Source organism: Manacus vitellinus, unplaced genomic scaffold (genome assembly GCF_001715985.3).
Source record: "Manacus vitellinus isolate BGI_N305 unplaced genomic scaffold, ASM171598v3 scaffold_39_pilon, whole genome shotgun sequence".
Classification (NCBI taxonomy): Eukaryota; Metazoa; Chordata; class Aves; order Passeriformes; family Pipridae; genus Manacus; species Manacus vitellinus.
The window spans coordinates 1,386,553-1,402,834 of record NW_021940534.1 but is presented as its reverse complement, the minus strand read 5'-3'; the positions used below and the strand labels follow the sequence as shown (position 1 = coordinate 1,402,834).

Genomic DNA, 16,282 nt, shown 5'->3' with positions numbered 1-16,282 from the left:
TGTTTTAGAGAAAAACACATTGCATGAAATCATAAAACTGTTCTATTTTTTTAGAAAGAATCGCTCAGTATAAGAGTATACAAAATGAATTATCAATATATAGTTCTGTCGTTAATTGGAGTTGGAAAAAATGTCCACTATCCTGTAACATAGAGGGGGAGTGCTGAATAACACGCTATACAGGATGTGATATTTTCAATGTATGGATCAAAAATTATTGGAAAGTAATTTCTTAAAACAAGTTGAATATGTACGTGTGTCAGTAATTGAAGTAGAACAGTGAGTCCATTTTAACATAGTAATTCAGGTAGGTTAGATCAAAAAGAGTAGCCAATCACCAAATTATTTTGTATGCTTCTTTATAGATGTGATCAGAAAGACAGGAAGCATATCAGTAGAAGTGAGTTAGCTATAGTAAGCAGAAAACTTGTCAGGCCTGTATTGTCACTTCTGCCCTTTCAGACCTTACAGGGCACAGATGCAAGAGCATAATGAACACCAGTAATGATTTTATCAAGAAATCTGGCTGGGGCACAATGGTTTTTTCAGGATCATTTCTAAGAGGGTGATGCACTGAATAACTCAAGGTCAGAAGAGATCGGTTCACTGGTTTCTGATCACTTTTTTGAAAGTTGTTTTGCAGAACAAAAAGCAATCTGCAAGCTTCGATAACATGGCGGTTCCAGTGGCTTGGCTCATATCTGTATTGTGGTTATAGGTACATAGATTTAAGGCTTTATGGATTGAATCTCCAACCAAGGCTTTTAAATATGCCTTGGTTGGAGGAGTTACTATCTCTTTCAGTGATGTTTTGCCAAGGAACTCTTTGGAGATTAAAGTTAGTCCAGTTGGTGTTTTTGTATAGGGTGCTCCCAATTCCATTCTGTTTTATGGAAGTTTGGACTTTAGAACTACTCAAGGCCTTTTTAATTTTGAGATCACAGATGTAACATAGGGAAAAAGAAGGACACAGCTTTGTTACTGGTCAGAAAATGCATGTTGCTGAAGTTAGAGAATGCCATAGCACAAAACGCGTTAGACGTTGCTGTTTCTGAAAAGAAAGCTCCAATCTTATGGTTTTTGCAAGTGTCTGTTATGCTGGAGTCTCTATGCTTTCAGTTATACTGATGAAGAAAACTGAAAATACTTGCAAAGCTGCTTCACTCTTCTCCCAAAGTCTGTCAAAGTTAATTTTTTCCTTGACTCATTAAGTTTAATGTGGTTTTAACTCTTAGTTATGTAATCCACTAGATACTGCAGAAGGAGGTATTGTGGTTTTTCCAGACTTGTTTGAAAGAAAAACACAATATTGCTATTGGTTGTTAGCTTGCTCAAGGGTGTGAGATGCTCTATAAGCTCTAAATTAAATAAGATTCCAGTGGCAATATAAAATTGTTTTATTAATTCTGATCAGCAGTATGTAGAAGAGAAATGAGGGAGAAGATTGATAGGTGAGGGAAGAGAACTGAAATAAAGACATTCATTTGGGTGCCTTAACACATTCTTATTCACTGTGCTCATGAAGGAAAAGAAGAATATTTGAACAGAACAAGTATATGTCCTTGTTACTGAAGGCAGCCCCAATTACTGGAGAGATTTTAAATCATGGGAGCAAAAAAAACAGAGATAGGAGAACTTTGCTGGCGATATATTGAGGCTGACACCTTCAATGGAACTGCTAGAATCTGCAGATCTGTCGCACTATTAGACTGAAATTATTGAGAACTTTGAAGGTGAAAATAGACTTTATTAAATTGAAAGTTAAGTCTAAAGGAAATCAGTAATACCTTCATACTGGGGACTAATTTTGTCCCTTTTATTCCTAGATGAAAACTGACAGTATTCCATTTAAGTAGCTTCTAAGTAATCTGTAATAAAAATACCTTGGCAATATTGTAGTTCTCCTTCACAATAAACATTGTAGACCTACGATACCATGCTTGAAAGGAAAACAAACAAGTTTTAGACTACATTAAAGTCATCTGAAAGACAGGTAATTATCACCTGAGTGTGAAAAGAGGATCACCAGATAAGTGCAATATACGTGTGTGAGCTTACAATGTTTAGCATTTGGTGTAGCTATTTAATTTATTATTTTCCTGAAGTACTTTCTGTTGAAGAGGTTAATTCGAGCAGCATGAATTCCTTGTTCTGTCCTTAGTCTCTGTGTTTTGAAATGTCTTATATTTCTGTTTTTTAAAGGTCTGAGTTTAACTGCACTTGGTGTTCTAGAAAGACGCAAATTGTCACTAAGCAACCTTTACTCTCTGCTTAAGGCATTTTTATCTCTGTGTATTCAGAGTCCATACAAAACAGTCGAATGCTGTTTAGATTTACATCAGCTAAGCATATGGGGCATCCTGGGTATTTTGGGACATTTTTGCATCTCAAGATGCATTGTGCATCTCAAGAAGTTTTATTCCATGTTCTTCTGTGTTATGGATTTTCAGCATTTCCCTAGTCAGGAATGTTTTGGTTTTGTACAAAACCCAAAATTTTTGTGGAAAGGCAGGAAAGGAACCATAATTTTCTATAATAAAAAGTGGAAAACTATCAGTGTGTTGTGTAAGGGAAGCCATCTTCATTCTTCATCTAGTCTAGCTGAGTGTGTAGCCAGCATTTTGGTGAAAGTCTGAGAGTGAAAGATAGACATTTTCTGTCATACAGTTTTATTGTGTGTTATTAAAGCTATTGCAGTCAAAATGAATACAAGAGACATAGTCTTCAGGAAAAAAAGCAAGAATTAGACTTTTTCTGAATTTCGTAGGGTTTTCTTCCTGGAAAGATCAGTGAAGGCCTCCATAATCCATAGTAAAATGCTTTTGTCTTCTTGGATGTTACAACATTAAATAAGTTTTTAAAGCAATATTTTTATTAATCATTTTGAGATCTCCTTTTAATTTATTATCACATTTCTCCAAATCATCTTTATAGTATTTTAAGCATTTTGACTGTGTGTAATGGTACTACCAGGAAAGAAGCCATTTTAAGTTGGTGATTTGAACTGTAGGTTGATTGGTTTGGAATTTGGATTGATGCTTTCATTTGAGCATGGGTTTTATTCCCCAGTGGAAGTAAAAGAAATATCAAATGAGAGTTAGAGAGTGAAGTTTATTCTATCAAGGGAGATCTTTCCTATGGCAAAGGCATGTTCAGTTGCTGAGAAAGTCTGTACTGAGAAATGTCTTTCTTAATATAACTTCTGTTGGTTTTAAAGCCCTGTATTAAACTCAGAGAAACGAGTCCTGTTAGATATTAATGATAGTAACTGAATAGAATTGTGAATGACAGAAGTAACCTTTGCATACTGAGAACAAAATTTACCATTCTCCCTCACCTTAAAGAGGGGTAGTGAGTAAAAATTTATTTTCTTGACTCTTTGGTGGTCTAAAGCATAGGTATATATACACCTGACAAAAGTAGTAATATTAATCTGATATCTTTAATGATTCAGAAATATCCAGATGTCATAAACTTGTGCTAGTAACAGAAGTTACCACTTTTGTGACTAAGTTGCTGAATGCTTCACTGAAAATAAAAACTGTGTAAAGAAAGGAAATACATAGTTTATCTTGTACAATCAAAAATTACTAAATTGCTCCATAGTTTCCAGAAGTTAAAATAAATACTACAGTCATGCAGCTGTCTATTTAGTTCCCAGCTTGCTGAAAACATGAACAGGTCCTACCGATTTAGCTGGAAAATTATTTTTACAGAAATGATGGCTAAATAAGACACTGGTACAAACTACAAGCAAGGAGTTCATGCAGTTGTCTCGCCTTTAACACATTTTCCAACACGCATAGTCTTCCCAAACTATAAATAAACATTGATTTTGACATAATAAAACTTTGAACTTATTTGTGACTCATCCCTGCATTAAAGATGAAGGGTGTTTTTCCCTTTTCCCTGCCCCCACTCCATAGGATGCAGCTGAGAGAGTCTGTTAACATCAGCTGAAATCACTGAAAGCTCTTTCATTAAATTCAGTAGAAGCTGGATTAAGCAGGTTTTGTCTTTGAACAATGCTCTTGACGGAAGAAATTTTTTTCCCTTTGCCTTGGCATTAAATGGCATATCACCTATTAATTTTCCACAATCAAGGCAATGAGAGTATTAACATCAAAAGAAATAGAAAAATAATAAATTATTCTTCTTTAAACTGATTTCCTTTAAACCTAATCTCCTATAAGGCAAGACTGCACGTACATGCTAGAATAGTAGACAAGTCTTTGCAAGATTGTAGCCTAATCTCTAAGTTTTGTTATCTGTATTCTAAAATGTTATTTATAATTTATTGTGCAAAATTAAAACTAATCTGAATTGTTTACACATTCCACTGATGTTCCACAGATTAGTGTTTATTATTTATTAAGGATATTTTCTTAACATTGTTAATATATATGTTAATTATTTCCTCTAATATTTAATGTCCTTCATCTGCATACACCACTCTTCATACCTACAGTTCCATTAACAAAGTGGGGAGAGAATGTGTTTGTACCTGAATATAGCTTTTTTAATCAGTAGTCTCTTTTTCTCCCCTAACTTTTCTAATATGGTCTATTTATTAATATTCCTTTACAGAAAAAACAGAGAACAAAGGATCTGTCCCAGCTGTTTCATTCATACAATCCATATGATCATAAGGTAAGAAAAAAATATACTACCTATATTTGTTGTTAAGAAAAATTCCAAACATTTGTGATAACTATTTTTCATGTTTAATACAAAAATGAGAGTAAGTTATAAAATTGAAAGCGTGAGGGTATTCATTTTACTTAAATTTTGCTATCATATAGATGTTTCTTTGTTTCTTCAAGCCAAGCTTGAGAAGGTGCATTTTCTGATTTGTGAAACCCATGATTGACATTAACTTCATGAAGTCTAGTATAATTTATAGACTGACACTAAATCCTGCAAAGTGACCATATGTGGTATTGGATTCCCCTCTTTTTTACTCTCTCTTTAGAAACTGTGTTACCCTTGAGTATGTTGCTTAGCCTGCTGTGTCAATTAGGCCCTGAGATACATGATACTAGTGAATTATCTATTGATTCTGGGAGCATGGTTTGAAGAGGCTGCTTTGCTAGCAGCCTGGTGGTTGTCTGGGGGAAGAAGAAGAAATGCACATAAACATTATAACTTGATTCTTATTTGTAAAGTCTGGGAACTCTGGTAAAAAAAAAAAAAAGCAAAAAAAAAACAAAACCAAAACAAAACAAACAAAAAAAAATTTATATATTATAATTCATACTAAATGGAAAAAAAAAGGTCTCTTCCCTAAAGACATTGCAATGTGCAATAAAAAAATAAAGCTGTTACAAGAAGATTTTGGAGAACCAAGAGACAGAGATCACAACATTTCTGTGCAATAACTATGTCATGGGGTTCTTGTAGACCTTATGCAAAAGAGAGCATTAAGCAGCAGATTGAAGGAGAGTTAAGTTTGTAAATGTTTTTGGGGAGTTCCTCTTATCTTGGTTGCATCTGTGGGCATATTTTTTTAAGCAAGCGCACAAAACTCTTTAACAATTTGTCAGCAGCACAAAATGTCTATCTTTGCTACTTCTGTTTTGTGAAGTGTGTGTGATTTTGCAAGTATCCATTAAAACAAAGGAAGATTTGAGATGTTTCTGTTGCTGTTTGGACATTTCAAAGGAAAGTTCTGAATTCTACCTCTTCTCTTCCTGGCCCTGTACCAAATACATTAGAAAAATCAGCTGGGTTTTATATCTGGGAGAAGAAGGTGACAGAAGTGTGTATGTATGTGCACCTATCTCTTTGCGTGAACATATGCATAAATGTGTGTAGCTGCACATATGTCTATGAGAAAGAAGTACAGTGTGTAAATTAATGGATAAAATTTATCAGATAGGTTGTTGCTATGAGAATTCTGTATTTACTAGCAGCTTGAAAATTTATGGTTTAAAAAAATATTGTCAATCAGTAGGTATATTCTATAATTTTAATAATTATATATAATTTCAAGTTAAACCCATCACTTCAAAGTACTTTTTAATAGATTGTCTCCCATTATTTACAAGGATTGGTAAACAAGTCAAGTAAGATCTAATAAGGAGACGCAACTGATGAACTAGGAGCTCTGATATTCCTCTCCATGTCTAAATACTCCTGTACCAAACCCTTTTTATTCATAGTACAAGGAAATTCCATTATTCTTTTATTAGCACTTTTAATGGAACTTGGCCATTTGTAACTCCTGCTGCCTTCCTGCTCATATCCTTTGTGGCATTATATCAAAGTATCCTCGAATGATTTTGGCTGCAGTTGTGAAGACTTTTGCACTCTTTACAAATTAGTCATCAGGCAATGTGGAATTGAATATAAATGCTTAGATATATTCCCTTTTGATCTTTGTTTTAGGACCTTTAAAAAATTATTAAAAGTAGCACAATTGTTTGATGAGTGATTTTGAAGCTCCACTCTTTTGCTCCTAAGCACATTCTGCATATATATACATATATATATATGAGTGTAAAAGAGGAAGGGGAAGAGGAATAAAGTTTATTAAAATAAAGTTTATTAAAATTATGATCTTTCCTCATCTACCATTTGACAGGGAAGGTTTTCCTTCTGCTAACTACTTCCTATTTGTAGTGGCTTCAACAAACTCACTGCAGATTTCTTGCTCTGTGCTTTTAATTCTGCCTCAGCTGCCATTTTCACAATTGTTCCAGTCTAAGGGAGGGCTTTTAATTTTTATATTAAATCTAACAGTAATCAGCATTAATTGGAAGTACAGTTATTTCGAGTGGAGGTCTATATTAGTTTTACTCTAGCTCGGTTTTGGTTGATTTACATGGTGCATAAAGGGAGATTTCGTGATGGCTTTGTGAAGGTGTGGGTGATGTAGGATCATGGCACAAATGGTTGGAATTAGTGACTTCCAGGATTCTTACTTTGTTGATTAAAAGATTTTTCCCTGAGAACCTTTCTAAAGTAGAAAAGAGGTAAACTTAAGGATAAGTTGGCACTTAGTGGCAGTAGTTAAAACAGATGTAAAAAGCTTATGAACTACAGGATTTGCTACCAAGACTTGATAGTACGTCTTCCTTTTGTAATGGGATATCTCCCAGAAAAGAGAAAAATCAATCAAAAAATCAGAAAATGTTCATTCTTGCATGCTTGTGTTTCACTCCCTAAAACAGAAAGTGTTTAGTAACTACACTAATGGAGTAACTACACTGATCTTACTAACCTTATTGCTATTTATGCATGGTCAGGAGACCAATAGCTCTTAGAAATAGTAGCTGTTCCTGGAAATTTTACCTCAGTATGTATTTGCCTATCTAGTGTAAGTCACTGTATCCTGAAAGATTTAAATGTTTGTGGTCCTGCATTCCCAGGTGAAAAGCTAGCTCTTTTATGGAGGTGGAAGCAAGGATTTACTTTTCCTTCCACTTCCAGGTGTGGAGTCTTATCCAGTGAGGCGTTAATTCAGCAGCAAAGGGGGCAGAGCTTTTAAATTCTTCTCTGCAGAAGGGATGGAAAAGTGGGAGATATCCTGCTCCTGCTGATAGCAGGGGAGAAGTAGTTAAGTTTCTGTATTACATTACCATCTAGTTGCCCAACTCATTGTTTAGATGAAACCATATAGCCTCAAATCTCAAAAATTGCCCTTCAGTTGTGTACTTATCCTATCCAGGGTGATTTGAGCCTGCTCTCTTTAACCTGGTGTCACCATACTGCTTACAGAGCCTCCAAATACAGAACCTGTGGGTCTCTCAGCTCCAGTGCCACTGAAAAAGCTTGTTGCAACATCAGTCTTGAATGCCTGGCAAACATATTGAATTCTTGATGTCAGACACATTCAAAGAGTTCCATTTTCATAGACTTTTCTTTTGTTATTGTTAAAATAAATGTCTTCTAAAATTAATTCTTTTCAAAACTAAATAATTATTTAAGAAATACTGACAATATCTTGGGTATGAAAAACTGTTCCAGGTGTGTGATTCCCATTTGTTCAAACTTATTTCCCTTAGCATATGTAAAAATACATAGAACTCTATTTGTAGATGAAGCTATTCCTGGTGCTGAAATACTTGCTTTTTCCTGTGTTTATGTAGAGTAGGAATATGTATAGTCTGGCTTTTCTTGAGAGTCAAGTTCTGATTGCTTTGTAACTTTTCTCTAGTTAGCATTATAACAGATTTTCCAATTATATGTACAGTTTATCATTTTCTAGGACAGTCAGAAAAGGAATATAAAATTGACATCCTCGTGAAGCTGTACCAGCAATAATTTTAGTGTTTCAAAATTTAAAAGGTAGTTGAGGAGCACTCTTTTTACCCTTAGCTATAATCTGACCAGTTTCCTACTAGCTCATTTCATGAAAGATTATGTTTGCACACAAGTAATTTTTTTGTGTGTACACTGTGAGGTTCCACATTGCACACAGGAAGAATTTTACTGTACTTGCAGTAGATGTTTAACTTAAAAATGATGGAGTTGGACCTTTCTCCCAGATTATGTTTGTCCTTTAATATTTATGTCTCATTTTTTTCAAAGCTATTAAAGTAGTTGTGATAGTAGGTCACTTGGTCAGAACAACAGGTTTGAGAAGCTTAATAGGAGTTTGATGACCCCATATGCATCAAGTGTCCAAATTCAGCATCACAGAGCCCTAGTTCCTTTTCTTCTTTTTGTCAGATGAGTTTAAGTATTCAGTCTGGCCCTGGAGCAGTTGTTTAAAACTATAATCCTCAATTTATGCTCTGCAAAAGAATGTTTTTACATATAGTAAACACAGTACAGCAGAAGTACTATTCATTTTGCTGCTTTGCCTCCTTGGGAGGATAGCCAGAGAGACCCTAGGGCATGTCCATACATGCCTCTGGCAGCATGGAGCTGTTACAGTGAGAAATCCCCTGAGAGCTGTGCTTAAAACTCAGCTCTGTATTTGTTTTGCCTTTTGCAACCTGAATCTCTTGCTCTCAAATAGGGCATGATCTATGAAAAAATAAGGTCACATCTTATAGCATTAGGGATTTATTTTGGCATATAGTGTGTCCAACCAAGTAAGAAATAAAGTCAATATTCATGTGATTTGAAAAGAGTTTTTTGAGATATTTTCTGCCAAACTGAAACTGCTCAGGATTAAAAAAAATTAATTCCTATTTCAAAATGTGCTCCAAGTGATGAAATACTGCTAATATAATTGTAAAATCTTCATGCTTTTGAATATTTTTTCTTAATGTGTTTTGGAAATGTTTACTAAAAAAACTAAAACCCCCTCAACAATGCATGTGTGTTTGGCAAGTTGTATGGAGCACTGTGTTAAGACACAAGTAAGTAACAAAAAGCTTTTTTTGTTTGTTTGTTTGTTTGTTCCTTGTGTTTTTTTTCTTGTTAGGATTGTTGGGGTGGGGTTTTGGGGGGGTTTTGCTAGCTCTTAGCCTAGTAAGCAATTTTGGGAGGCAGGGGTGTGATGTCCTGTACTTTGTCGGCTTTGATAAAGATAGTTATGCACATAACTGATTCGAGGAATGTTAATGCAAGATTATGTATGTCTATCCTTAAGGTACCAGTGGCTGCTGTCACTTACAGACCTACCCTGTTTTCAACCAATTATTTCAATAGCATACAGTCTCTTGCTCCAATTTTTAATGAAAATTAAATAATCTAGCTTCCTTAAGCTGAGGTTTCTTTTGCTGAGTTCTGTAAATCCTCTGGATAGTTGATCCTTTGTGTCAGAAAATTTCTGAAAATTGTACTACTACACATTGAAAGAGGCTGTAAATAATGAGGTGGTAAAACTGTGTTTTCCCAATGAAACAGACAGGAGCCACTATCAAATAGGTGGGATCTCAGAAGCCACTATCAAATAGGTGGGATCTCTTTTGGCACTGTATGCTCTAAATGGTTTTCATTGACAGTAGCACAACATGTTAATCATAGGAATGCCCAAGGCTGTGGCATTATCTGGTAATCATCATGGACACCTCAGGTGAAGGGTGAGGATTTGGAGTCAGTTGGCTTCTGATAAAAAAAAACCTGTCAAGTTCTGCAATCCTTCCACCTCTGTGCTGTAGGTGGTGGCCTCTGGGGACCACACGCTGCAGCAGGGGAATGGAGGGTGCGGTGGTGGCACCGAGAACCAAAATAACTGTCTTACCATGGTGAGGACTGTTTAGTTAAACAGCAGAAATGAGGGGAGATGGAAAGTTAAGAGCTTCAACTGGCATCAGTTTTCCTACTGATGAGCTACATCCTTTCATTTTTCTTCCGTGTACAGGGAATCCTTTACAAATAAAGACATTTGAACAAGAGGAGTTCTGGAGTCTACAGAAAGAAACCGCTTTAAAATGCCTCCTGTTGGTTAACTTTCTAATGGCAGACATCACCATACTACTCTTTTTAATTAGGTCCTAAAAGCTTTGTTTTTGAAGATGTTTCTGCATTGTGGTATGATGTGCTTTTATAAGTGGATATGTAAATTGAAATGCTGGACACTTGTGGAGTTGGAAGTGTTGCTATGAGAGTAGTTTCTTAAAAGAAACTGGTGAAAGACTAAAATGTAGTTGCAGCATTAAACATATCTGGCAGGTGAGATTTACATCTTTCAGTAATCTATGTTCATAGTTCCAGATCTCTCAGATTTTGACATCTTCTGCTTCTGTGTGTGCTGCTGTCATCTTTCATAGCTACTGGCATTATGAAGTGGTTTGTTTTAGATGTGAGAGATGGCAGCTAGCATGTGTAAACAAACCAGGTTTGGATGCTTTTTGGAGTCTGGAAATGGGAAATTACAGAACTGCTTAAAACCACACACAATTCATAACATTTTTCCTAAGGACAGTAATCTTGCTCGGTTATTAACTGTGTTTTTTAAGATGTGCTGTGGAAGTGCTGTGAATGTGTAGGTTTTACTTTTTATCCATAAAAAAAAAAAGGCGGTTTTGAGATACTGTGTCGGCCTTCAGATTTTTTGGATAATGACTTGGGTATATGATTCTGGAAAATAATAAAAATCCTTTAACCTGCTTTCCATTTATTCCAGGGACAGCATTGTACTAAATCATAAGGCAAATGTGAGGTTGCAATGCCTGTGATATAAACCATAGTCTGAATTTCCTAAAGGAGGTGCTTTGAATTGTTCTTCTGTAAGATGAAAAGGTTTTCTAGGTTATTGCTGAAAAGGGACAGAGCCTTTTGCTATCTCCTGCCTTGAAACAGATTTCAGGTTTAATTTAATAGCTCAGATGTCAGATATGACTGTGTCTTATGGAAATATTCGTATTGTAACCTACATCCATTCTTATCTGTTCCCTTCCCTCATGTTCAGAACTGCTTTTTTGGAGGAGGTTATATAAAGCTGTTTTATGCTCTTGATATAATGTGAGGCTTCAAAGAAGACTACTGAAAGAGAAAAGCAATTTCTATTTGGAAGAGCAGTGCAGTGGCCTTGTGTTAATGGCACACTTGAACATTACTTGATGATAGAGAAGAAAATTTAATTGCCTGAAAAGCTCCTGCTTATTCTTGACTTAACTCTGAGCTACATTGAAGTTCATGCCGTCTCTTAACACAGAGCAAGTTAATATACAGACAGTTTGGAAAGGACTGTTCAAATACTGGGAATTTTTTCAGGATTTGTAGAGAACAGACAAAGAAACAAGGCAAGCAATACAATGAAAGGGCTCACTTCTCCATTGAATATACTCTATAGAGGAAGACATATCTGCTGTGTTTTAGTTGTATAGCTGAAATGCTGGGACAAAAGAGTTGCAGTCTTATTTGAAGTATATATTGCAGCCAGAAAATGAAAAAACAACCTAATTCATGGATATATTGCTCTAAAACCAGTCATTTGTTGGTTGATATTTTTTTACACAAAACCTAAAATATATACAGACAGGTATATATGATTAATATTTTGGTTAAAACCATATTTAATACTAGTATCTTCTGCTGTATTTGGATATTTAAAGCATCTAACCCTGTCTGATGCTATCTGAATGGTTTGGGATTGTTACCTCAATTATCAACCAGAAGGGAGGCTCTTCCAGTTTTAGGCTAGAGTGTATTTTTTCTGTCCTTTTAAAATGGTCTTTCAAAAAATTGTTTAACACTAGTCTGTTAAATCACGTTTGCAACTACACATAAAGGTACTGCTATATAGTGATGTATGTGCTTAGATGTTGAACATGGTTTCACAGGTACTGATGTATTATTGAAACATCTTCATTAACGATCTTGAGAAGAGTTTTAGTAAATGAGCTGATGTAATCTACATACCTCTCCCCCGTGTAAAGACAAGTATATACTTTTTCAGCTAAACAATTGTAAAAATAGTAGTCATTTACTTCACAGGTTTTCTCCTTGGTACAGCACGTAAATGCTACCTGGTAGAGCAGATTGCCTCAAATAAGTATATTCTACCTCCAAAAAAATATTGAAACAGAAAATGAGAGACAAGTTTTACAGTGACATTAAATATCTGCCATATGAACTCAAGTAAAACAAATTCTTCGATGTACATTAATCCTCTTGTTATTTTCCAGAGAGAGGCATTACCCTTTGCTGCATGTCTTGTATCATTTATGTGCCTTGTCCATCATTGCTCTGTTACTGACACAAAAGTACGAAAAAGAAAGGTATTTTAGGTTTTTTCAAATTAGTTGCTGGAAAACCTTTACATCACAAAAAATAAAAAGACCTGGCCCTGTTAGAGTTTTTTTTAAGCTCCCTTCAATCTTATCTTGGCAATGTGATGGAGTGTTTAGCTAACAGTTCTATGGACATTTCAAGTTCAGGTATCTTTCCTTGTCCCGTTCCTTAACTCCTCATTTGATCTATATCTCTCTGTGGCTGTACAATTTGTGGTGGATTGGATTTCCCAGTTCTCTCTCACTTTCTCTCCTTTCCCCACCCTACCCCCGCCTCTTTCTTTATTCTATTGCCATTTCTTCCCTAAAAAAAAAAAAAAAAGGTTTTTTTTTCCCTATGTACTCTACCTTCTTTTTTCTGTTTCTTCCTACCAAACTATTCTTTCTTTAATATCTCCTTCAGGTATTAACATTGTATTGTCTCTCTTATTTACTTTTATCCACCTGCCCTGTACAGCTGTACTTTGGCATGGCATTAAAGTGGCTGTGGGAGGAGAAGGCATCAGTGCATCAAGTGTAGCAGTGCATGAGCACACTGTTGTGGAAACCCATCCACAGAGGTGGTAGTAGAATTCTTCACCATTTCAACTTTGCTATTGACCTACATATTCATATGACCAAACTCTTGAGCTTGCTTGCTTTTAACTAATGACATATCAAGAGACCAAAATTCTGGGAACTTCACCAATAGATATGATAACTATCTTTATGTTCTGTTCCCCATCTTCTCACTGGAGACCTGTATACTTGAATTAATTTGATATATTATTTAAAATTTTAGATGTTAATCAAGAGGGCATCAATACTTTTATTATTGGAAGATTTTGAGTAATTTTCTAGTACCTGAAATCTTGAGTAAGATTTTGACTTTCTTGCATGGAGGGAGGATATTCCATTTATTTTTCTTCTTACTTACTTACTCCTGTTTAAATGTTCTTGTTTTAATGACCTTTGGACATAAAGCTGTGAAGGAGGTGTGGATTTGCTGGCTCTGTGTCTGATAATAAGGTATGGAAATGTTCATCTCCTTATCCTCTCTGAATATTCATCTGCATAGCCTTGCATATATGCACATACATGCGCACACACACACACACACACAACCCCATAACCAACAAAACCTTTGATTCGAGATTGTTTCTGGATGATACTTGGAATCAATCTACTGTATTTCAAATAAGTCAGGGAAGGATGGGATCACATTTTTCCCCAATTTGTAATAAGTCAGTACTGGCTGCTATTCCATCTTCTGCTGTCATATAAACTCCTGGAACTAGAAACACTCCATTAGTTTTTATTTTGTTATAATTTCCTCTCAAGAGCATGAAGAAAGGCTAGTTATACAGTTGAAAAGATAACTTTGAGTAAAGTGACCATGTAAAACAATAGATATAATTTGGGCTTCAGATTGCTCTACACAGAAAACTAGTTCTCCTGCCGTCTGTCCTCACAGTGCAGTTCGGCCACTCTGTGTGACCTGAAGTGCTCTACTTCGAAGGGCAGCTGGAGGAGGAGTCTCAGAATTTGCCAGCAAACCATGTAGATTTTGCATGGTTAATCTAGGTGATTGTCACCTGCAGTGAAACATCTTATTTTAGCTGCGTGTGAAATTTAGAGTTCTCACAAACACTGCTCTCAGTGGTCTTGCACTCAGTCTGCCTGTGTCTGAGGGAAGCTCTCATGATCTTAGGGGACAAGAGTGTTTGTATTCAGATGTAACTAGAAAAACATCCTGTGGTTTTTACTAATTGCTCATTCTTTCTGAAAATTGCAGGATGAGTGCTGAAGGATGTCAGTGTTCTGATGATTCAGTATACGTGCTTACAGTAAAACTAGCAACATTTAGTTAAATTTCCCACGTCCTAACATATACTCAGGTGTAAGCCTGAAAGACTTTTACAAACCTTGTTCCAGGGTGGAGGTCCACAGTCAGTAGGCTTTGAGTTCATCCTGCAGTGTGGACATACCATGAAGGTTTAGGTTGCAGTTCAGGGCACAAGAAGGCATCTAAGACACATGACTCAATTTCAGCTGTACTTGAGCTTTAGTGTATCAGAAGGAAGGAGTGGTGTTGTCAGTAGGAAGAGAGGTACAAACCTGGATGTTGTTATAAACGCACGTTAGCAAGGCCCATTTCATTCCCTTAATATGACATGTTTTTCATATTATTTTTCCCTTGTGTTCTGATATTTTATGAGCATAAATGGGTTTTCATCCATCCAAAAATGTGATTCTAGAGACTACCTCTCTTTGAATTGCATTATGTGAAGTATAAGATGCTTGTGGGGCTAATGGCAAATTTAAGGTTTGGTATCTCACGATCCATCAGGATAAAAATGGAGGGTTTATATCTCCATAAAGGACCAAAAGCATTACAATTTCTTCATGATAAGTGTGGCATTTTCTAATATCGCTGAAAGCAAGTAAGAAGTTGATCTTTAAAGATGACATTTTAGTTCATATAAATGCTGCTGCAGGTCATGTTTAATTTTTCTTTCACCCGTTTCTCATGCAATCATGACAGTCATAGATAGTCACCTAGCCCTATAGAAAAAGAAATGGATATGGAATTAGTTGATGCAGGTCTTTAAATTGGAGCATGAGATTAATTTTTTTTTACAAAATATGTTTCTGTGAAATTTGATATATGTAGCACACATAAGAGATATGCTGTGATAAAATGCTTCAGGTTGCAAATACAAGCAGTCATGCTGACAAATCCTTTATTTCATACTGTCATGCTAGTTCCAGGAGAAAAACACCTATGTGTTATTACTGCTGCTCACTTTTTCATCTCCTTTAATATTGCTAGGATCATTTATGAAGCAAGTGTATGGTGAATTAGGCTTCTTTATGCCTTTTATTTTTACAAGCTCATTTTTTAAATAATAGGCCTGCTTGGTAAAACACTTTGCAAGATGTAAGCCATCACTGTTTTACATTGCAAACCCCAACCTTGTTTTCTGTATAGCATTTGCAGAAGATGTGTAATAAAGCTAAAAATATGAACCATTTTTAAGTCCTGTGTGGGAACAGACATTAAATACCAATTCACGTGTCAGACAGACAGTGGCAGCTGCTTTGTTTATGTATGGCACAATCCCATATTAAATCAAATGGCAAGTGCACAGTTTGACAGATACTGTCATCAGTGCAAACATTATTAAACTCATTAAAGACACTGCTTTTAATTTTTTATTTAATGTACATATATTTGGCTTGCAGAGCCTTTCCCAGTCAGAGCCTACAGCAGCAAAGTACTAATTCTTCAGTGTTTTTTGCCTAACAAAGCCTGCTGTGTTTCTGGCTGTTCATCAGGGGCAGTGCCACAGTGTTTATGACTTCCCTTTCACATCGTGCATTAGGATCTGTGACCAGAAATTCCATTTGAGAGCACATCGCTCTGGATAGCACTCAGTGGTCTTTTCATTTTGATTGATGGCTCTGGTTTTGCACCATCTGGCTTCTGATAGGCTGCATTAATCATATTCCGAACTATGAAAATTTAGACAGGATTTTTTAATGATGTATGTTGAAAAGTGCGTGATTGTATGTATTTGTGTATTTAATTCCTGTAGGTTCCAGTCTTACAAAAGGAGCAACAAGCCTCTCGTGCAGTTTGTGTTCAGTTAAATAGGTCTCTAAATAAA

The 16,282-nt window shown here is 35.7% G+C and overlaps 1 protein-coding gene across 1 annotated transcript in view; it reads left to right on the top strand.

The window, feature by feature from the left end:
- The window catches only part of CDKAL1 (CDK5 regulatory subunit associated protein 1 like 1), a 408,038-nt gene that overhangs the window by 309,294 nt on the left and 82,462 nt on the right, over window positions 1–16,282 (top strand). Inside the window, exon 12 of the mRNA XM_018077689.2 lies at window positions 4,588–4,650. Coding sequence (XP_017933178.1) covers window positions 4,588–4,650 — 63 coding nt within the window. The remainder of the gene's footprint in view (window positions 1–4,587; window positions 4,651–16,282) is intronic.